The sequence below is a fragment of the Strongylocentrotus purpuratus genome, unplaced genomic scaffold (genome assembly GCF_000002235.5).
Source record: "Strongylocentrotus purpuratus isolate Spur 01 unplaced genomic scaffold, Spur_5.0 spur5_scaffold_14, whole genome shotgun sequence".
NCBI classification, from domain to species: Eukaryota; Metazoa; Echinodermata; class Echinoidea; order Camarodonta; family Strongylocentrotidae; genus Strongylocentrotus; species Strongylocentrotus purpuratus.
This window is the reverse complement of record NW_022145599.1, coordinates 12793-37381: the sequence shown is the minus strand read 5'-3', so window position 1 is coordinate 37381 and position 24589 is coordinate 12793. Positions and strand designations below refer to the sequence as shown.

Here is a 24589-nt window from a genome sequence, read left to right as displayed (position 1 = left end):
GCCTTAAACTGGTTGTGGCAAAAGGCAATTTTGTCAAAGTTTGCCTTATATATAATTGCATTAAAAATATATGTTCTTATAAGCTATGTTGTAATTATAGACTTATATCTGTTTAATTCATATGTGTATTTACTTGACCATAATGCAACAATTTTGCATGATTTGAATTGGGCATAAAAGAGGTTTCATGTACTTATTAATATTTTGATAAATCTAAAATGATAATACACGATTCTTGAACATGTTTATTGCTGATGTTTAAAGGATTTTATCGGTCAATGGTGAATTTATTGTGTTATTTAAATTCTGTAAATTCTGCGTCATTACTAGGTGGTATTGTTTTTTAATTTCTAATTTAAAGGTAATACAATGTTTTTTTTTATTTTATTTTATGATAATTATGTGTTTATTAAGAAATCAAATCATAACATATACAAACTTTCCCCAAAAATACAAATGCTGTGTTACAAAAGAAATCAATGACAAATTAAGATATTTACAAACGAAGGTAATACAATGTTTGGTATGGGGTCATGAATTTGGTTCAAATGAACATATTAGAAGCATATGCGATCCTACAATATTTAGTGATCGTTGTCGCGGTTAAAATCAAGTTCGAAGTTATGAATTGTAAATAATACAATCTTTATGTTGTATAGCTCCCTCTCAAGGTCAAGATATTAATTAAGCTATAAAACAATGTTTTTTGACTAAAATCTACCGATTAGCTATTCCCGTTTGGAAATTATATATCACAACTACGTATTCTGAGATTGTTTTCTCACAACTGACTGCATATTTGCGAGATAATGAATTGTTTGACCCATGTCAATCTGCCTACAGGCCTGGTCATAGTGTGGAAACATTACTTGTCAACTTAACTGATACTATTTTTAGAGAACTGGATTGCGGTAATATTACTGCTCTTGTTATGTTAGATATGAGCTCAGCTTTCGATACAGTAGATTACTCTATCCTGACTCGAAGGCTGAAATCATTAGGTATCAAGGGTACCGTCCTTAATTGGTTTATATCATATCTCTCTGAACGATCTCAGTATGTAAAAATTGATAATTCTACCTCTAGTAAAACTACTATGAAGTATGGTGTAACCCAAGGTTCGGTAGGAGGACCACTGCTCTTTTCTCTTTATATGCAACCAATCAGCAACATATTTCACAAACATTGTATTAGTTACCATTGCTACGCAGATGACATCCAAATTTATCTTTCTTTTAAACCTACAATGTCTTCACTGTCCTCAGCCGTTTCAAAACTTGAAAAATGTCTAGAAGAACTGAAATCCTGGTTAGTATCTAATGGCCTTAAGCTGAATGATGATAAATCTGTGTTTTTATTATTAGGTTCCAAGCACATGTTAGGGAAGGTTGACTATCAATCGTGTCATCTCCATATTGGAAAAAGGTGTATCACTCCATCAAAAACAGCTCGTAATTTGGGTGTAATATTTGATCAGGAAATGTCCTTTCGAAGTCACATAACACATGTTCAACAGAGTGTAAGGTACCAATTACGTAATCTAAGTTTCATAAGAAAGTGTTTATCTAAACCTGCGGCTGAGATCTTAATTCATGCTTTAATTTCTTCTCGTTTAGATTTTGCAAATTCATTGTTCTGTAATCTTCCAAAAAAAGATGTCACAAAACTGCAACGACTTCAAAATTCTGCAGCCCGCCTATTAACATTCACTAAGAAATCTGATTCCATATCACCAATTCTCAGTTCTCTCCATTGGTTGCCAGTTGAAAAAAGGATTATTTTTAAAATTATGTTACTTGTACATCATTCAGTTTACTCTCTTTCTTCCCCTGCATACCTGAGCAACTCTGTTTCAAAATACAACCCCACACGAAGTCTTCGCTCCTCATCAGACACACTATTACTTAATACACCCAGAATAAAACATGCTTGGGGTGAACGGGCTTTCTCAGCCATGGGTCCAAAACTGTGGAATAAGCTCCCTCTAAAATTACGTCAACTGTCATCGACAGAAACATTCAAATTACAACTAAAAACCTATTTGTTTCTTTCGTTGTAATTATTGCAATATTTTAATTTACTATGTCTAGGAGAATTCCAAATTTGTTTTTCGGTTTATTGTTTTTTCTTTCTTATGCCTGTTACATGTACTCTTTTCTAAGCGCCATGAGCACCGAAAGGTGGACCTGTGCGCTATACAAGTAGCCACTATTATTATTTTTATTATTATTGTCATGGTCGCAGCTACCATTTTACGGCCGTAGGGTGCTATTTGAAATTTATCAAAATGTAACGGGAGCACCGGTAAATTTTTATATTCGATTTTTCTCGAAAGCAGAAGTGTTTTAAGGGCTAAATTTTCTAGTGCTTATAATACATCCACAGGGGCATCCAAATACATCAAAATTGTAAAGAATCTCTATCCACCCAATTTTCAAAATTTCCCAAAACTTTGTATTACCTTTAATATATGAGTTCTTGTGATGATAGGGACAGAGGAGCATACTATCTTGACACCTTCTAATGGCTAATCATTTTTATATTACAGGATATGCAGCATAGAATCAAGGAGCAGTTTAGAGGGATACCTGATGAGTTTGTTACCAGCAAGCTAGCTGCTCAGGCTAAGGTAGGCATACCATACTCTGCCTTTGTGTTGATATCAAGTGACTGTTGGATCTGATACCATGGTTTAAGGATGTTTCAGCATTAAGTTTCTCTATTTCAGACTGAATCACAGCAATATGAATATGCCACATGCTCCTTGATTCCCAACTTCCAGTTACCCACTTAATATGAATACACACAGGCCTTAAATTAATCGACGGCCATCGACGGCCAGGCCGTCGATGCCCCTATGACTGGCCGCGGTGCCCTCCCAAAAAAAGATAAATTCACGGCCAAAAAGGCCGTGCCCTTTTTTTCAAACTGGCCGACGTGCCTTTTTTCCAACTGGACGTGCCCTTTTTTTTTAAATTTGCGCACATAAAACCACCAATTGCGCTTAAAACTAGACGGCAAGGCGCAAGTGTTTTCCGTGAAAATGCGCCCATAAATTATTAGAACAGAAAAAATACACGAATCACGAACAGTTTGCCGCCCACGAGCTCTCTTCTAGCTTCGTATTTAGTGCTTTAATAAGGCGCAAGTGCCGTGAAAATGCGCCCTTTGTTATTATATAGGCAATGCGCTAGCGCACGTACGTTCATGCGATCGCATGATATGCATATGGTGCATGTTGTTGACGCACGCACGTACGTACGTACAAATCAAAGGCCAGGCAGGGTGCAGGATCAAGAAAACAAATCGTCAAATGGAGAAATAAACAAGCATTCAAATAGTCATTAGAGATCTGTCGAGGTTTGTTTGTAGGTCTAGTTTATTATTTTATCTCAAATAGAATTTAGAATTATCTTATTAATAAGTTAAGAACACCTACGATGTTCTCGATCGTAATTACTCTCATTTTGCCACCAGCCGACCTCGCTTCAAAAAGCTACCCCGCCAGCCTCCCAAGACGAACGTTTCGAGTCCCGGTAAAATTACGCGCTGCGAGTCTCCGAGGGTGCATCGGTTTCGCTGGCAAACTTCCAGCCCGACAGCTTCCCACCAAAAGTGGCGAGAGTGTGTGTGCGAGGAACGATTTTGGTTTCGTGAATGCACGTTACGCAACTGAGCTGAGCGTGTCATTTTCAGCTGTCGAATGTCTATAAGGACATTTTTACATCTTATTTCATTAGTTAGGCCTATCTAGACCTTTCTATACAACAGTTAAAAAGATAATTTCTTCAAATTTGCTCCTACTACCGAGAGAGTGGCGGAAGGTTTGTGTGTGAGGTGCGATTTTGATTTGGGATACCCGGCCCGGTAAACTTGCCAAGTCCTTCTGACTTTCGATGTTTGTGAAATTGACAATTTATTTATTCATTTGCTCATCAATATTTTTAGTTACTTTAGAATACTGTTTAATGTGCAAGTTTAATGTTCTTAATCAATCTTTCCTGTTCATATTGTTAAGATTAAAAAGTTATTAAATTGATCGTTCGATCTATTCACATTATGAAATTAACAACTCTCTTTGAACTTATGATTAGATAAGGGGCCTATCTGTTTTTGGAAAATTGCCCCTTGCTCTGGTAAATTCCTGTGGCAAAGGGCGACTTAAAAAAAAAATTGCCCCTTGCTCCTGGCTGCTAAATCTAACTTGTGGGCCGCCGCCTTGTTTGTATGTACCGTAGACCTCTATACATTCTGTGAAGAAGCTGGTGCTAAAAGTCATGGGAAATTGATCCCACACAAGTTTCATAAAATACACATGACATCTAACAAAAGTAGAAACAATTTTTTTGGCCTCATACTCGATGCCCTTTTTGTAAAATATTTTGGCCTCGATGCCCTTTTTGTAAAAATATTTTGGCCTTGGTGCCCTTAAAAATATGAGGTACTCGAGGCCAAACTGGCCTTGCCCTAAAAATGACGAAATTTAAGGCCTGTACACATACATATACTTAGGTATTGTTCACTTTATTATAGTATTTTCTTGTTCTTGTTCTTCTTTATCATCTTATTCTCTATCTAATTGTTGCTTGTAAATTAAGTGAATGTACATGTGTAGATTAGAAGCATTGCTTTACATTTTATTGGTTTAAATGGAATATTTATAAGTCATGCATGTTTTTATAAGATTCCCCCCCCCCCCCCCCTCCCACTGAGTTACATTTTAGGATGTAGTATATAACTATGGATGTGAGTTATCTTTTATTTACCTTTGCTTTGCCAGGATCTTGTTCCAATGGATACACAAGTGCAGTTTGGTAACAGTAGAGAACAGATAAAGAGTCTATACAACAGTATGAACCTTATTAAGGGATTTGTGGACCAAATTACAATGAGAGCAATGGGTAAGTAAAATGGACATTAAAGGTAAACTTGAGTTCTGGTAAAAAAAAGAAAATTAATTCTCACAGAATCAAATGAAACTTACACTGAATGTTCAAGATTACAAATGAATGTCATGTGCCAAACAATTTTGGAAGAAAATGTATGCTGGCTGAGTAATGAGCATAGAAAGATAAGGAAATCAAGGCAAGCTAGCCCCGACACCATTTGTGTAGTCCCATATACATCTTTCTGTGTACAGGGTGTGTTACTTTACCAAGACTGGGCCAAATTTATTATGATTCTGATGACTCCAGAACCTTGCAGTGCACACCAATACTTACATGCTACATGATCAACCTTTTCTGATCCATTCCACACCATTTCTTTCACAATGTAATCACATTACTAGAACCTACCTTTATCTTTAATGAAGAAAATCCTTCTTGCTCTCACCATTGGTGTCTTGAATCAAAGTTGACTTCTGGGCACATTAATACAAATAATATTAATGATAATAATGATATTAGAGAAAATGATAATATAACTAATGATGAAATTAATAATAACAGCAACAAGAACAAAAACAATAATAATCATCATCATAAAAATGAGTACTACGAGCATTACTACTACTACTACAACACTAATGATGGTAATTCATACTGTGCTGTACAAAAAAGTCTCATAGTGCTTACAATAAACAATCTATACAAAAAAGACAAAAACTAGCTGTGGAAAAAGATGGATCTTCAGTTTTTATGCCTCGCTCGCTGTAAGTCCTCTCTGAGGGACTTGGTTATGAGGACCAATGCTTTATGAAAGGGTATGATTGCATTGATTTGGTTTCGAACCGGGGACCTTGTGGTTATGAGACCACTGCTTTATCACTGAAAGGGTATGATTGCATTGATTTGGTTTCGAACCGGGGACCTTGTGGTTATGAGACCACTGCTTTATGAAAGGGTATGATTGCATTGATTTGGTTTCGAACCGGGGACCTTGTGGTTATGAGACCACTGCTTTATAAAAGGGTATGATTGCATTGATTTGGTTTCGAACCGGGGACCTTGTGGTTATGAGGACCAATGCTTTATGAAAGGGTATGATTGCATTGATTTGGTTTCGAACCGGGGACCTTGTGGTTATGAGGACCAATGCTTTATGAAAGGGTATGATTGCATTGATTTGGTTTCGAACCGGGGACCTTGTGGTTATGAGACCACTGCTTTATGAAAGGGTATGATTGCATTGATTTGGTTTCGAACCGGGGACCTTGTGGTTATGAGACCACTGCTTTATGAAAGGGTATGATTGCATTGATTTGGTTTCGAACCGGGGACCTTGTGGTTATGAGGACCAATGCTTTATGAAAGGGTATGATTGCATTGATTTGGTTTCGAACCGGGGACCTTGTGGTTATGAGACCACTGCTTTATCACTGAGCCATCATGCCTCCTCTAGCCATGAAAGACCAAAACAAGTGTAATTAGTTGATAATCCTCTTTGACTTGCTTCATTCAGGTAATGCAGCAGATACCCTATCATTTGCCAAGGAGTTGAGTAGTCTAGGTGGTGACTCCCAGCCAGCCTCTGCCTGGGCTATGGGACACAACGACTCATGGCCGAATCTCAAGAGTGGTCTCAAGTCTGTAGCAGTAGAGTTTGCTTCTCTCTCAGATAAATACACGAACCAGGTAATGTGTCTCATCATTGAGTAGGTACAGAATACACGAACCAGGTAATGGGTCTCATCATTGAGTAGGTACAGAATACACGAACCAGGTAATGGGCCTCATCATTACAGGGAGCTGCAAACCAATTGCTCTCTTTGAAGCAGAAGTTTATTGAGAAACATGATGGAGGAAATTTCAAAAAGATAGAGTCAGATGTTTCTCAAAAAAGCTATTAATTAATGTAGATGGGTTTTCTTTTACAATGATTACCCCCTCATGGACTATAACATTTGCTTGTGATTTTGTGATGATTTGGAAAACTTCCTTTTCTTGAGTATGACATTTGCAGCTAGAGTAATAGATCACTGAATTTGAAATTAAACTGATTTGAAGTCAAAAGTATTGAATTGAATTTGAAATTAAACTGATTTGAAGTAAAAGGTATTAAATTGAATTTAAATTAAACTGAGGTTTGATATAAAGGTAAGTGTAAGAGGTATACAAGTTTGAGTGTACTTACTCAATTTCTATGTTTGTACATGTAGGCTATAATATACATGGGATGACAGGTTTTATTGAATTAGACACTGACAATGTAAGAGAAAGTAATACAATATCCATTTTATTTAATAATCACAATGATTTTGGTGGGAAAAGTTGAGCAGATATCATTAATATTGATGAAAGAAGAATACAATTACATTTTCTTACCTGCATGCATGATAACAGAATGTTTAACTGTATGCAAACTTCATGCCTGTTCAACAGAATTGTTTATAGCACTATGAGCTTTACTCGACAAAACAAGTAATTATTTTCTGTTCAAACATCTTAATTGTTTCTTTTTCTTCTCCTTTTAATTTTCCAGGGCAAGAGGCTTAACGAAGGAGTGGCCGAGAAATTCTGGCTGTTTCTTGATCTTCTGCAGGCATACAAGGCAAGTTTCAACTGGTAGCAGAGAGTGTTAATTGCATGTGATCTTAGGAATTGCTCATAATAATAATAATAATCATATTAAATATGCTACTCAGGATCAAACCGTGACTTGATCTTGAGGAAAGACCATTATAAGGGACTTGAGAGCAGGCCACATGACCATGTCACATCCACCAATCTTATTTTTCCTTGTGCCTATAGTCAGTGTCAAAACCAAATGATTTGAAAGTCAAGACTGGCAACAAGTTATTGACATGATTGCATAGACCTTCAAGTAATCAACTCAATGGATGATGCTATATAAAGCTGCGTTATGGTCTAGTGGATAAGTCACTGGACTTTGGATCACATTATTCATGGTTCGAGTACTGTTTTCCGTTGGCAGGACATTAATCTAAATTTGCTACTCTCCATCCAGCTGTAGTAAATGGTTACCTGGTATGAATTTATTCCTGGAATGCTTTTAGAGGCTTAGGGCAGATGGGCTAAAGCCAGAGTAATAATACTTCTTTTTAGGTGACTTGATCATCCCTTATGGATATGTGTGCAGCATAAATGTAGCTATTGTTCTTATTAATTTCTCATTGTCATCAAGTGTATTGAAATTGCTATTGGGTTTATTTTTTGAAATTCTTTGCAATTGTGTTTGCTATAACTGATTGTTAGATGCTCAAATTAAGAATAGCATGTATGTAGATGCACATGGAGTGACACATGTCCAAACTTTATTATAATTCCTACCTATTTTTAAATGATTTTTTTAAAAACTGCCAGGACCTGTGTGAGCGACATGAGAAGGGAGTGCTAAGGGATCATCAAAATGCTCTTCAGAAGATGGCTGCTATAAAGAAAAAGAAGATGTCTGCCACGATCAGAGGTGGAGAGTATGTCAATGAAGTAGAACAACTTGAGTCTAGAATTATTGAGGTGAGAAGATACCTAACCAAAAGATCTTTTGACATTTAAGCATCATGACTTTGAAGTCAGAGACATTGATATGAGCATGCATATTGGTTTAGGGTTAGGGTAACTCTAACCCTAACCCTATGAACAAGACAAATCTTTTTAGAAGGAAATCATTGAACACATAGTTCATTTCAAGGACTATTTCTTTCTTTTATTTTCATTTTTGTAACACTTTTTATATATTTTTTTTACTGTACATTAATTTACAATTTCCAATTTTAGTTTTTGTCTCGCCTGCGGAGCAAAAAGCAAAGAAAGGCGCCGTATATCCGGTGACGGCGACGGCGACAGCGTCAACATTAAAAACTTAACCTAAGGTTAAGTTATTGAATTTTTGATATAATTTTGAAAGTATAAGTTCTTAGTCAATGAAACTTGGACTTAAGGCTTATCAAGTATCCCCAATCATGTGAGTAGAATTTCAGGTCACTAAGTTAAGGTCAAAGGTCATTTTAGGTCAACTAACTTGAATTTTGTTGTGGCATCAACATCAAGATTTTGAATTTTTAGCATATTTTCAAAATTTTCAAATTTGTTTGTTCAAATTCCATGAAACTTGTACCCGAGGGTTATCAAGTATCACAGATCTAATGACACAAATTACAGGTCACAAGGTCAACAGTCATTTTAGGTCAGGAGACTTTGATTATGTTTTCAGAATTGATAAATCAATTTTTTTAATTAATTTGTTCATATTTCATTCAAGTTATTGATCATGGTACAATTAATAGTAAATAATTCTTCTGATGATTCTTAGTCAATATTCGCTTCCAAATGCTGATTATATTCAGGGATTTCATTTTTTGGGGCCTGCTAATGGGCGACCCTGCCTATAAATAATGTTCCAACCTCAATTTTTCATCATATCGAATTGCGTTATGCAGGCGAGACCGCCGAGAGCGTTTTCCTTTGTTTTAGGAAGTTGTTTAAAGTAGATATTCATTGATTTTAAAAACTAACTTTATTTTCATTATTGCAAAGTTGAAACTTTGATTCGACAAGGTTATCAAATTCAATGCTTGGAAACATTCAAAGTAATGATTATTATAAATTACAAAATGCTTAAATACAGCCCTGGCATAGAACCTAAAGAGCTCTCCGATGGCTGCTAAGATGTGTGAGATCACAGTATGGACATGATTTGCACAAGCAGTCGATGTCCCATGACATCTCACACATTTTCAGTGCCTGTGTTTTCATCTTCTCTTGAGTTCTTTTTCTTACTTCACTACCGTCAGGCTTAATGTATAGTCTATTGCCTCACTCTAAACCCGCGCATGGTTTTATTTTGATGACAAATGCAGCGATTCAAAAATAAAGGAATCTGTCGCTTGTAAACAAAATAAGACGCCATTGTATATTCAGCTGCTCACACCGCGGTATGTTCGGCGTTTCAAGAGGGAACAAATGCTGTCCTTAAAGTTCATACTCTAAGACAATCCCAAATACTGAGATAATTACATAAATAGAAAGCTTTTAACCCCCATAATAACACCAAATGGTGTCCACCCGACAAAACAAGTTTAGAATAATGAATTTATTCGAGTAAACTCTACCAAAATATCTAAGTCTGAAACCCGGAAGTGCACGTAGAGTCGGGCCTCTATCCGTGACGTCACGAACGGGACTCATGGGCTCAGTGAGAGTGAATGGCAGTGCTCTACGTAAATGCTATCCTGTCAGAGCTTAGATTTGTTGTTGTTAAGGAGTATATTTGATGGATTTTCTGTTTTCATTTGAATGAAGAATAACGAAGCAACATTTTCCAGTCGCTGATTTCTTTTTATATCCTCATATTCACCTATTTGGTAGAGATTTAAGGCGAGTTTACTGCTTAGGAATTAAAGTTAAATCGTGCACGTATGAATAGGCGGATGCATTATAATTGTCATCAGATAAGGTACAGGAGCAGTTTTGTAAAACGAATAGGTCTAGAACTATGATAGTACTTATCATAGATGTGTGTGACTGCCTCAAAAAAGGATACAGTACCAGTTAAACATTTTATGTTGTAAAATATCAAACTTGAACGAGATCATGCAAGCGCGCTTCCTCTATAATATTTTGGCGAGTGATCGATGCGGCTCTTGCATGAACGTTCGTGAAGCGAACAGAATCGGGAGGTAAGACCAAGCCGCTGCTCTAGGCGCTGCTTGCTTGTGATGGAACGTACGTGCGCTAGTTATATATGTTTATCGGCAATTGCAAGAGAATGAAAGCGACGTTGCCAGCTAAGACAAAAAACAAACAAAGACTTGCTCCTGACTACCGGTGTCAGAATTGGTAGATGAAGGATCTTCAGGGCCAAGGAAGGCGAAAGACATGGGAAAAAGGAAGAAGAAACCATCGGGAGATCGCTGTAGTGTATGGTAATGAACTGTGCATGGGTAGACAGCTACTGTTCACTCCGTGCCTGGGCCGATTTCAACACCAAAACAAAAATTACATGGTGAAAATATCGACTAATAGCACATCGTTGGCATGTATATGTCATAATTTATAAAAGGGGAATTGATATTAATACTATGAAGTACTAGGGGAAGGTAAAGAATTGTACATAGAATTATGATTTATTAGACTTTTCAGCCTTTGAAACAAAAATATGCAGAAAATCGTATCACTCTGCACATGTTTGCTATGGAACATCCGGGTACGTGAATATACTCTTTCCCGGACGTGAGGTCATAAATAGTAGACCAGCGCCGTGACTGATTTTTTATGCAAAGAGAGGCGGAAATTTTCAACATTTCAATTGAGGATTTCGAGTAGACAGAATTTTTTTGTGATATACTAAGTAATTGAAAAACTTAAAAATAACATATACTTGCCGTAGGTAACAAATTAAGGGACATTTATTTGATTAGAGTATCAACTTTAATATCATTCTGGGGGTTTTTCAATTTGAAAGTCTGGTTTCTTTGATTGTTAATTAACCCCTATCCTGTGTATTTACAAGCAAAAGATTTTAGTTATCAGAACTGGGTCATATCCCCTTTTGAATGGTTTGACATGCCATTACATTTACATGTATATACACTAAACTCATTGGCCCGAATTCACAACGGAGGTCTGAGGACAAAGCCGGTTTGATCAGACCAAGGTTTGTACAAACCTCGGTCTGAGCTCAAACCTGGTTTATTTTCAAACCCATTCCACAAAGGAAGGTTTGTATAAACCTTGGTCTGTAATTCCCAAACCTCCGACCAAGGTTTGTAAAACTAGTCTCAGCCATAGGGTTTCTAACATAATTTTTATGGGCTAGGGTTTAAATGTTAAGAATTGAAAAAACTGTTAAACTAAGCATTCTTAGTACGATCCGGACATCTTAATGAGCAATCTTGAAAAGATGATGGTTAGAACATCTCTGAAATAAACTTTTGAATTGCATTTTCATGAATTAATCGAACCAAACTGGCGCGCCGATGCAGAAAGTGCCCCACGTACTCACATTTGTGTGGTGCTGGTGAAGCACTCAATCCACTGATCTCTACGGATTTTTCCGTAGAGATCAGTGACTCAATCTGACCCAGAACAAATTGACATCGGCACCTGAAAACCTTCGTTAGATAAATACATCTAAGGTTGTCAAGGGTTCTTTTAAATTAACTGTAAGAGTCTTATTGTTTTGGGGGTTACAAATTCTTATCAATAAAATCACCTAATAATAATAATAATAATAATGATTTAATATGAATTAAGTTTTTATTGTGATTAATATATTAATTCATTTGATTGCAATTGTTAATTACTATACATCTATATAGTTATTTTGTTAGAATGGTCAATCAATTAATATTTTAACTAGTTCCCCGTTTGTTTCCCCAACTGGCTATTTTTTTCACATCAAAATTGTAACTGGTAAATGATTTGTTTCCATATAATATTAATTTTAAAAAATTCCTCTATGGCCATCTTTTCTTTCTCTCTCCCTCCCTGTCTCTTTCTCTGTCCCCGTCCCTCTCTCTTTCTACCCATTTTTGTTCTCTCTCCCTCCCTTTCTCTATTAATTCTTTTTCTTTCTCCCCTCTCTCCCTCCCTGTCTCTTTCTCTGTCCCCGTCCCTCCTCTCTTTCTATACCCATTTTTGTTCTCTCTCTCTCCTTTGCTCTCTCTATTAATTCTTTTTCTTTCTCCCTCTCTCTCTCTCTCTCCCTCCCTTTCTCTCTCTATTAATTTTTTCTTTGTCCCCTCTCTCTCTCTATTCAACTTTCTCTCTCTCTCTCTTCTTCTTCTTTTTTGCAATGAAACACATAATGCAAAACCATGCAAACTGCAAACACACACATCTGCACCCCCCCCCCCCAAAAAAAAAAGGGAGAAAGAGAGAGAGAGATAATCTGACACATATCTATTTCAGTTATCTTTGTAAATATATGAAAGCAAGAATATTGTATTTGTATTTTCATGTTTTACATAATTGAGCATACAACACAATAGTAATCTACCGTTTGTTCAAACAATGCAGTTTACATTTGTAAATTTTGTAGCATGCTTATATGAAATATAGCCCACTAGAGGTTAAGAGAGGCTCTGGAAGGCCAATTAAAAGTCTCACTGTAGCGCTATTAGCAGAAAGAAAATCAGAAATACAACAAAATGGGTGACGAAAATTCAAATTTGCACATAAAAGTTCTTTAATTCTGACTTCGCTTAGTACAGTAAATAATATTTGTTCGAATACTCTCCCCTAGCTGCCAACCAAATAATTTATATTGACCCACCCCTCAACTCAGCAGTACAATGCTAATTATAGTTAAATCGGGTGCATTTAATCTATAGAGAACACTTAATTACAAATACCGTCAGAGTGACAACAAATACTTATCAACTAAACATAACATCAAAAATATTCAACACCCAGGTTCTTGATGTAATGCTGCATAACTACGAAGTATTGTGGGAACACCAGGGAGGGGCCGTATTTTGAAATACTCTTAGTATTGATGAGGCATGGAACGTCCTCATCCTTGCATTTAATAAATATGCGCTCAATCACACATCTCCCTTTTTTGTGTGTGAAGTGTTAAAGCCCCACTGTACTACTTCTAGCTACTTGCTCCCTCTATATAGAAAACTTCCCCAATCTGTGCCTGTTAATCCCCCATGATCCTCTTTTTCTTATGTTAATTGAGAACTGAATTGATGAGATAGCCTCCCGTCAGTGACCTTGCTGGGTTGTCTAATCCTCTTTGGCTGAACTAGTACAGATGGCCTTTAAAGCACATCTGTGGTCGACCCTCTGAATGAAGAAATGGCTTCTGATGAGGCAGAGAAGGCATGGATACCTGCAAAATTGAATGAACAAAATAAACAATATCATAAACAATATTCTTAATTTCGACTTGTTCATTTTTTTTCTTGGAGGGGGGTGGGGGGGGGGGGGTAATACTATAGAAAGGATACAATGTATTGTACACATAATCAGGAATTATTCAATCCTGTGTCACTAATACAAAAACTATGAGGTTCCACTTGACAACAAACTAATCAAGTTGCATCCAGATATCAAAAACATTAATTGTGATTTGTGAACTGAAATTTAAAAGCACATGAGCTCGTTTGAATTAATTACTTAATGCGAGTTGTTACTATATTACCAAATGAACATTCCTAACATGTCACATGTTGGCCAAATACAAAAAAGGAAACAAGATTGATTAAGAAAAAGAATAAACAAATGTTTTCATATAAAGAAATAATCTACAGTACCTACCCTATAGTCTATCTCCAAGAATCAACTGTTATTCATATGCCCTAGCATCAAGCTGTCAATTCAGTGCACACTCAGAAAAGATCCTGGCATCGTGGCTGCTACCAGTCCAGGCCACCTTGCAACGATACTAGTTATTTTCCCAGCATAATCACAGACAACCTGACAATATGAAATAACATGTTGGCATTCATTAGTTATGAAAACTCACTCATTTCACACTTCAGATAGGCCGTGAAATGTATAAATTTCACTTGTTATTTATGGTAATTAATGCAAATGCAGTTGAATATGTAATAATTGCTTTTCAATATCTATTCATACAACAAAAATTGGAAGAAAATTCTAATTACCCTATATTTATTGACTGATGAAGTATTTCTTCATTTTTAACTCATGTTTTCATTGTTTATCTTGTAACAATGTAAACAAAAATAATCTCACTTTTAACAAAACATTTCGAGCCTAAAACAACAAATGCTTTGTGTGTGTGTGTGTGGGGGGGGGGGGGAGGGGGTACCCACTCTCGCATCTTTTTATTGGAAATGAACCTGTTTGTTTTTCTATAGTTTAAAATATATAGTGGTAATTGCCATTGATCAATTTACATGCTTCTCTTTGTTGTTTTTTCTTTCATTGATCAATGGCAAAAACAGTGGCCCAATTGCCATGGCCATCAACAAAATATCAGAAATCTAGAGGTCATATCCGTATTGCCAATAGAAGGATGGAACAAGTTTTGATTTTTCAAATTTCCCTTTCGTTAAAAAGATATTAACGAGTGTTAGGATTTTTAAGTTTAACTATCCATTGGATATTCTTAACTGTGTACAAAGGCAGTGAAATGATATCCATTTGGCCACTAGAAATCTTGCATTGGTCACCAATGAATTAGCATGGATGTACAACACACAAGACTGGAGAGTGTATATATCTAATGTGAAAATTTTGCAAGGTACAAACAAAAAGGTCTAAAGGGAAAGCCGTGCTGGATCCAGTCATGATGTATTCATTTATTCTCACCTGAACATCGATGGAGTACCTGTTCTTCCTATTTAAGTAGTACCTGGCTCTTGCCCCACCAGGGCTCCTGATGTAAACATGTGTCCCATCAACAGCAACTCCTGGAAATCTGCAGTACTGGAAAAACTGCTTCTAAATAGTAGTCACTATTTGCCTTGTAACTTGTAGGAAACTTCATGACTTGTCCCTTTCTTCTGACAACAGCTTCGGAAACATCCCTCACTACTCTCCATTCGGCAAACGGATGAATATGACACGGCATGCCACCTCCTCACGGTGCATCCTTTAGATCGAATTACCTTTTTAAAAAAATTAAAAAAAACAAGCATTCAAATAAATCATTTTTTTGCTGGTTTATGCTATTATATTTTTACATCCCCAACTGTCACTGTCACTTAAAAAAAAAAAAATCCTGATTTCTAGATGTGGTGTGAATCAATTTAACGTAAAAGACAAAATTGTCTATGCCTTTTCTAATCTCCTTCACGGCTTCACCTTTTGAAAAATAAGTTTAAGTAGTTAAGTAGTTTTACACAAAACAAGAAATCACAAACCTGTTTCCAACACATAATCTGAATAATTTCCTCATGTATTAAAGCCAAATAACAGTATTGGGAAATGCCCCACACACAAATTATGAACATTAATGCTCCCATCACCTACAGTACCATGTAAAAGAATAAATATCATAACTAATCTATCAATGTATCGAATATGACAGAAAATGCTTAGAAATTGAATAAATTTATGTAAATGCACATGTGTATTGCATTGGGGGCTTGCACGGTCGTAGGCAGACCAGCGAAGCGGGGCAAACGAACAGTGAATTTAGGCGGTCAACATGAATTGAAATATTTCTGCATTTTAATAACGACACTAGTCTAGGGTTGGATTTTACAACAGAAGCCCTTTTTTTGTATAGCTATGTTAACAATATTCATCAAGTAGTTTGGCCATGTTTTCAGCAACTTTCCCAATACAGAATTTGAATTCAAAGTAGCCTACCTCAATCTAAAACAAAAGGCTCATCATCCAGCGGGTTTTCCCAATCTCAGACTCAGAGGCCTCTGCCCGGTTGTGCTGCTATATATTGCTCCAGCTCCTCCTCCAGGTACACCAGCTCATTATGCTGAATCAGCTGCATTTCTACCATCTTTACTAGAGTGAAAATAAAATTAAACAAATGTTTAAACAATGTTTTTAAATTAAAGAAATGTTATTACTTGTGCTTGTGACTTTGTGGGTGATCCTTGCTCTGGAGACTAAGCCAGTTAATTAAGACAATCAGAACCAGATCTAAATTTAATAAAACTAAGCTTTGCTTGTCATGACTCATACTAGATCTAGTCATAGACAGAAATAACCGTCTGAGTGATATGGGTCATTTCTTTAATAAAAATAATATTAAAACTGACATTTGTTGACATTCTATAATCGGAGGTCTAGTGGAGCCAGGCGTAGTCTCAGTGAACAACCGGCGATATAGAGAGACTGAAGCTTTTGGTCCATGCCTGTCAGTGTGATTCATTTTGGGGAACATTGGCATTGCTGATGCCATTTTAATTTCTATTTATTTAGGTACCAGTGTCAGTGAAACAAGTCAAGTGATGGACATCATTGCCAGGCCTATACTAGGCTAGAGCCTGGTATTATTATCATTATCATGAATTTGTAATAACTAGTGTAGGTCTACGCCTATTCTAATAGGCATGTGTCATGGCATTGCTGACAACAAGACGAAATTAAACATGACAGTCATACTGACATACTCAGATATAGCCTACTGTAGGCCCGGCTAGGCCCAACTCCAGCCCAGGGTCAGAGGGTGCGAGCTCCCCCGCCGCCTTGGGCGTTGGACTCGAGCTCCCTCGGACTCAGTCCCTGAACTCTGGAATTGAGAGGCCGTCGGATATGTAAACACCGAACATTTCATGGAAAATGGAAAGTTATAAAGCATATCACATATTGAAATGTCAGTAACGTGAAGAGTATGGATTCGACTACATGTACAGGTTTTATACTTACGATTTTAAGGAAAGGATCGAGAGATTGAGAGATTTCAATTGCACTAAAATCGGGCTGACCAGATACTATCGCAGATTGTTTAGGCGGTGAATTATTTGGATAAAATCAATCGAGCATAAATTATCTCCACCCAGTGCTGCATCCTGATTGGTTGATAGCTCTCAAACCAGGTTTGAGAAATTACAAACCTCCTATCTGAGCAGTCTGTAAATTTCGGGTCTGATGACGTACATAAACCTGGTCTGAGGACAAACCTTGCTTTGTGAAATGTAATTTCAGACCAAGGTCTGAACTCAAACCTGAAACGCGTCATATGACGTACATAAACCTTGGGCTGAGGACAAACCGGCTTTGTGAAATGCATTTCAGACCAAGGTCTGAACCAAGGTCTAAAACGCGTCATATGACGTACGTAAACCTTGGTCTGAGCTCAAACCTTGCTTTGTGAATTCGGGCCATTAATATTTGACAAATAATAGCTTTGCAATTATGTTCAATCTTTATGGGATGTTGTCTGCTTGGGCAGTATTGGTCCATATAGCGACGTCATTAAAACATCGTTATTTTTCCGGCGAATCTATCGTATATCCCAGCTGCTGTCGATCATACCCATTCAGCTCCACCCTCTAAAAAATATGGTGACCGTTAATTAATTAATTAATAATAACAATACACCGGCCGGCTGGTTGTGCGTATTATAACCAACACTAAAAAGCCAGCGTCAGCATTGGCTGGTATAAAGCGTATAATGCGCTATTTTTGTTTTTCAACTGCTGGTTAAAATTATTGAATATTAGAAATCGTTATATTTATGGATATTTCAGCCGTCTCTGAACCGATTTTGATCAAACAAAGATGATTTTGTCATTTAAATTGTATGTTCTTTCAAATTCGACACTCAGTTTTTCATTATCACATAAAAATATTTTGTGTAGCGCCCTCTGCAACAAAACTCAACTATCCCTCTAACACATCAAAGCAAAGTAATGAATGTTTTTTTTGTTAGGATATCTAGTAAAGAGAAGAAGAATGTACAGATTATTGCATGTTACATACTAGCAAAAGTCAGACTAATTACCCTATAGATTTTGTTTAAAAGTTAAAGAAATTAGGATTTAACGTTGTGTTATGCCTGTGATTTGTTGTAGAACCTATTTATATACATGAATTCTTTGTCCAATGACAGTCCCTCATCATATCCTAGTATTCTTTGTCTTATGACACTCCCTCAAAGCAACATGATATCTGGGCTAGGTTTCTATTTCGAGTGAGAATTTAATTTTTTAATTTTTTTTTTACTTGTTTACTTCAGTCCTCGTTTAAAATGTGATCTAATTTTTGTTTTTGAATATATAGCAAGAAAGTCAGATCATGACAATGGAGAACAGGAATTTCTTCTCTCTGCACTGCCTTCAAATGGAGACCCAGTTAATACATGCCAACATGCCTCTCATTGCTGATGTCATGCAAACCTTTGCAGAAGCTGAGGTCAACAGTCAGAAAGAGGTTAGTCACACTCAAAACTTATACATTCACTTATGCTCAATTCCTTTAAAGGTACTATGTCCATTTGCAGGCCCTAAATAATGAAAAGGCCAAATTCCAACGGCATTTGAAAGATGATACTAATTTAGAACTTCCCTCATAACGAAAGGGCTTGAAAATGTCTTTTAGTGGGAAAATAACGTCCATTAGTTGTCAAATCAACTTTAGTGATGGTAATCCATTTAGTAATAGTCTGATTTTCAGACCCTTGTACTGAATGGTCATACGATTTGTGCTGCGCAAAGATTCAATCAGTTTAATTTTGGCCATTACAAGAAGTGAGTTATTGATGTGGACAAATGCTCATGTACCCTTTACAGCTCATTTTATGTATGTTATTACCAAAGGAAAAAAAAAAAGCCAGTCAGTCACTCAATAGTGCCTAACAGTGAAGTCTAGAAAGTAAATGTGTTTGCTTGCATAATTTGAATATTAGGACACTGCTAACTTTTAACGTTTCATAGATAGGACATACATGACATATTCATAATTCCTGCAAAGTTCTACAGGATTTGATGTGGCTACAAATGGGATTTAGTACCTTTAAGCTATAAACACATGAGTCATATGAACATCTCCATAACCATTTGTTGCTAAACAGTCATTAAGCCATTAATTATGAGCAAGATCAACCGGGTCTAAACTCTTACAGACTTTTGATGATTGTACCCATGGCAACATTACATGTCATATCACCTGTTAAACCGCCCAAAGAAACAGCAGCAAGATTTAAATCATGTTATGTGTAATTAAAATAGCAAATGGCATTGTAACATATGGCTGCATGCAATAAAGTCACTTAAGTGCACTTTCTTCTCTTCCTTTTTTGGAAATATAAGTGAAGCATATCATTTTTCTTTTTTGCTGGACCATTTTTAGATCTGTATTGAGCTGTGTGAACTAAGCTTCATATAAATTCAAAGATCATTATTTTCTGATATGTTTACATATCAGTTTGTGGTAACCCTGTAATAGCATTATCATTGCTTATTTATTATTACCAATTCACTATTCACCAAGCTGACATGATTTCTTTGAAGAACCATGGGAAAACATATGATCAGATTTTCCTGTAAATACCTTGGCCCCTTCTTGTAAATATTGATCCAAATCAATCGCAAGTTTGCAGTCTCCCATCTCTAATGTACATACGGTAGTTGTGATTCAATTGCAAGTTTGCAGTCTCCCATCTCTAATGTACATACGGTAGTTGTGATTCAATCGCAAGTTTGCAGTCTCCCATCTCTAATGTACATACGGTAGTTGTGATTCAATCGCAAGTTTGCAGTCTCCCATCTCTAATGTACATACGGTAGTTGTGATTCAATCGCAAGTTTGCAGTCTCCCATCTCTAATGTACATACGGTAGTTGTGATTCAATCGCAAGTTTGCAGTCTCCCATCTCTAATGTACATACGGTAGTTGTGATTCAATCGCAAGTTTGCAGTCTCCCATCTCTAATGTACATACGGTGGTTGCGATTCAATCGCAAGTTTGCAGTCTCCCATCTCTAATGTACATACGGTAGTTGTGATTTAATCGCAAGTTTGCAGTCTCCCATCTCTAATTTACATACGGTAGTTGTGATTCAATCGCAAGTTTGCAGTCTCCCATCTCTAATGTACATACGGTAGTTGTGATTCAATCACAAGTTTGCAGTCTCCCATCTCTAATGTACATACGGTAGTTGTGATTCAATTGCAAGTTTGCAGTCTCCCATCTCTAATGTACATACGGTAGTTGTGATTGATATCAAATCTTTGTAAGACAGGGCCCTGGTGCGGAACCAAAGATGAACCTTTGAACTATGTAACTGCAATGTTATTCAAACTATCTAAAGCTGCAACAACATGCCCCAAAGCTTATGAATCCTATTGTGACGATATGTCTTGCTTTTATTGCTAGGTGTGGTGTTTGAAAGATACTGACACCTTATACTGCCAAACATATATATTTAGCATGTATGCCATGTCCATTTGATAGTCAACTCAGTTATTCTACCATTCATTCATTATGAAAATTGTGTATTATCAAACCGTATACACTCCACCTCAAACTGTCAGAAAAGATTGGACCATAAACAAATACAACCCATACTTGTATGCTCATACATCTGCATACATCTGCATCTATCCTTGATTTTCCATATCACACTTTACAATGTACATGTATATCCAATGTTTTTATTTATATACCATTCATTACCCCCATCCTACTCATTCCCTGGTGTGTGCTCATCATTACTGCATCTATTCACCTTCTCTCCATGTACAGCTGCTGCAGGTATGGCAAGACAGCCTAGACAAGGTTGTGAAGCACATTTCTCCTTCCAAGCCGTCCTCATCACCAAACTCAGCTACATTATGATAGTACATATCCCACTGCTGCCACCATTTATAGTCAAAGGGAGGAGGAATCCTGAAGCCAGTCACAAGATTGGGAAGAAAATTTGAGTTTGGGTTAGAAATGACATTTCTTACTCATTTTGCTGAATATCATATAAATTGTAGAAGTCAATATTATTATGGCATTGTAATCTTTGCAATTGGACAGAAGACCCAAGTGGGTGTTGCTTATGGGAACTGGCAGACTAGTCGCCCAACTCTCCATTTGTAGCCCATTGGATTTCACCCACTGGAAGGCTTACTGCAATGTACCTGCAATTTTTAATTTACTTTTTATATGACTACAGTGCACTGAACACCAGATCAGGAAGATATTTGACATGTGAATCCTAACGCAGGTCATAGACTGATTATACAGCATGAGATGCCCTTCATGACTGCATGCATAATGTCTGATAGGGATGTTTCATCATACAGCATGAGATGCCCTTCATGACTGCATGCATAATGTCTGATAGGGATGTTTCATCATACAGCATGAGATGCCCTTCATGACTGCATGCATAATGTCTGATAGGGATGTTTCATCATACAGCATGAGATGCCCTTCATGACTGCATGCATAATGTCTGATAGGGATGTTTCATCATACAGCATGAGATGCCCTTCATGACTGCATGCATAATGTCTGATAGGGATGTTTCATCATACAGCATGAGATGCCCTTCATGACTGCATGCATAATGTCTGATAGGGATGTTTCTTGCCCAAAGAACAAGTATGAAAACCAAAGTTACATCCTATATAGCAATATAGAAATATAGAATTTTCCTGATGATGTGTTCTCTTTGGCCTCCTTAAACTGATAAACCTTGTTTATAATCTTGTTCTTTGTATCAATTGAACAAGATATACTTTCTAAGGACTTAAGAGGAATGTAAGGTGATGATATTGTAGTTCAAAATTTGTTGTGGGTTCGTGATTAGGAACAATATGAACCCTTTCTCTCTCTCTCTCTCTCTGCACCTTTCAGAAATGCATGATGGCATGTGATTCATTGTAGTTTATGGTTTTATAGATTCATAATTCAGGTTCTATACCCACCACAATTTTATCATTTAATACACCCCATGAAAATATACATGACTTCAGAAAACATGTCCAGTGTAATTTCACCAAGGTTTAGAAACAGAGAAATATCACAATATTAATATTCATGACATTTGTTGATAAATGTTGTTCAATGTGAATAGATCTGCTGCTTCTGACATTTAATAGTAAAGCAAGCCTGAACATGGCTATTTTAAACATTTGCAACTACTTTGCCTTGTATGTCACCTTTTGAAGTGTGTGAACATAACAATGACATAAAACATAATCCAAAAATGTTTTCTATGGGTCTTACAATTCCCGTTGAGTTGATGTTTGGAAATAGTTGCGATTCGTGTTTATTATAAATGCATGTCCAGGACTCATGTTATTAATTTGCAAACCTAAGATAACACAAGGTTGAAGTCCTACATCTAGTAACTTACTTTCAGTCACCTGTGTGACTCATAGTCTCCAAATTAACATACACATCATCTTGGTCATGATGGCACCTGAATATGAACACTACATGCTCTTGTAGTATTTCAAGAGAAGAACCAGGAAAGTGCTATAGTCAAACCTGCTTTAGCAACCACCTGTATAGAAAGATGACCTATCTACAAAGACCACCTGCATAGAAAGACCACCTGTCTACAAAGACCACCTGTCTACAAAGACCACATTTTTTGTTTCCCATGAAAAAGGTGTCTCATTGAAACCTGTACTAAAGAAATCTGTACATAAAGGCCATCTGTCTGTAAAGACCACTTTTCTTGTCTCCCTTGGGTGGTCTTTATAGACAGGTTTCACCATATTAGTAAATAAGATAAAGGCAATCTCTTCTTAGTACATGCTCCCTGTGTTACTAGCTTCATAGTTATACAAAACATTTATGTGTAGTCAAGTAACATATGACATCCTGCCATTTCATTGATTTATTTAGGTCATAAAATAAAGCAATATTTAGAACAATAAAGGTATATTTAAAAAGGAAGAGCCTTTGATGTGTTCTCTGAAGAGAAATTATATTTGTTTTGTAAATATAAATGAATATATGATTAGAACGTGTTAAAAAAAATATCAAGATAACTATTTTTTGTGATATGTCATTCCTGCATGATCTTTTTGTAAACTTTCCTCTCTATCTCTCTCTCTCTTTCTTTCTCTATTTTATTCTCTCTATTTGTATGGTCAATCTACCAATCTAGGCTGAATTCTGTAAAAATATTAATTTCAATACCTGAATTTAACATTCCTATCTAAAGGCTTCTCATAGCTAAAGAATGAAAGTTAATTACATTTGAACTACCAAGATTCACCTATGTAAGGGTCAGATGTTGTATGAAGGAAGAATTGAAGTGTTTGATGAGGACTATTGATGGATACATTCATCTTTTTAAAAACAAACATTTTCACCTGTCGTTAAAAACATTAGAATAAAGTTTACTGCCAATTTTCCTCATCAATCATTTTACTCCTTGAAGATGATTGTGTGACAACCGCTGTAAATGTGGTGGGCTGGAAGAGGTTCTTTGATGATTAGATTAGCATGTCTGATCTACATGTAGCATGTACATTTTCCTTTTTTTTTTCTTCTTCATTTGTCTGATTCTGTTTCTTTCAATAATTATGCAAATTTACAAACTGTCTTACTGTGCCTTAATTGAATCATTATGTAGGGCCCATCCTTTTAAAGTAGTCAAGTTTTTATCTGATAGAGGATGAAGAGAAAAGGCCTCAAGTTGCAGGCATCTTGGTTAAATTACATTTTACGATTCATTTCACTAGCTCTTGCTTGACTATCCACATATCAATGTCATCTTTTTTAATTAATTAATTTATTACAAAAATATATGTTTCACCTGCTACTTATGTTAAATATGCAAAGCATGAAATCAATAGCAAGTTCATTTTTAGTTCTTTCTTATGTAAAGAGTAATCATCATTGCGCTTCTGTTATATTGTCCATTATCACCTACTATGAATATGATTACTTCAATCACTAAAGAGCACAGTATTTTTGTCCTTCCATCTAACACAGGCATAAATCACTTATTGAAATGTACCTCGTAACCATTTCCATTTTCTTTTTTTATAGTGTATATTACCACTGAAAAGGTTTATTTTTTTTCTTGCAGATATAGTTTCATTCTAAAGTGTTCTATAGTGCTCTATATTAACTGTAGTATTGTTTATAGTAATTTTTATTTGCTTGTTAAGTATGTATCTACATTCAAGCAGTTTTTGTATGGATATAGAAGGGGGAATTCTAGATCCTCATTGTCAGATATATGGTTAGCTGTTTCTTTTTACCTCGATCATATTATCTATAAGCTGCGTGCAGTTTTATGGTAAATGCATTAGAGGACAAATTATATCTCTGTGTCCGTAAGCACA

General features: G+C 36.2%; 1 protein-coding gene and 1 long non-coding RNA gene across 3 annotated transcripts in view; one reads left to right on the top strand and one right to left on the bottom strand.

The window, feature by feature from the left end:
* LOC575600 (sorting nexin-8) overlaps positions 1-24216 on the top strand; it is a 33971-nt gene extending 9755 nt beyond the window's left edge. The window contains 7 exon segments of the mRNA XM_030983892.1: positions 2549-2629; positions 4781-4901; positions 6403-6575; positions 7423-7491; positions 8265-8417; positions 18570-18719; positions 21033-24216. Coding sequence (XP_030839752.1) covers positions 2549-2629; positions 4781-4901; positions 6403-6575; positions 7423-7491; positions 8265-8417; positions 18570-18719; positions 21033-21125 — 840 coding nt within the window. The 3' untranslated portion in view covers positions 21126-24216.
* Positions 13575-17516, bottom strand: LOC115923419. Of its 2 annotated transcripts, none has more exons than XR_004063870.1 (5): positions 17214-17516; positions 16194-16346; positions 15189-15487; positions 14169-14327; positions 13575-13740 (listed from the first exon to the last, which is right to left on the bottom strand). It is a non-coding gene; the product is annotated as an uncharacterized LOC115923419 (long non-coding RNA). The 2 variants fall into 2 exon arrangements; XR_004063871.1 differs by having other exon boundaries at positions 16194-16341.
* Positions 24217-24589: the final 373 nt, after the last annotated feature.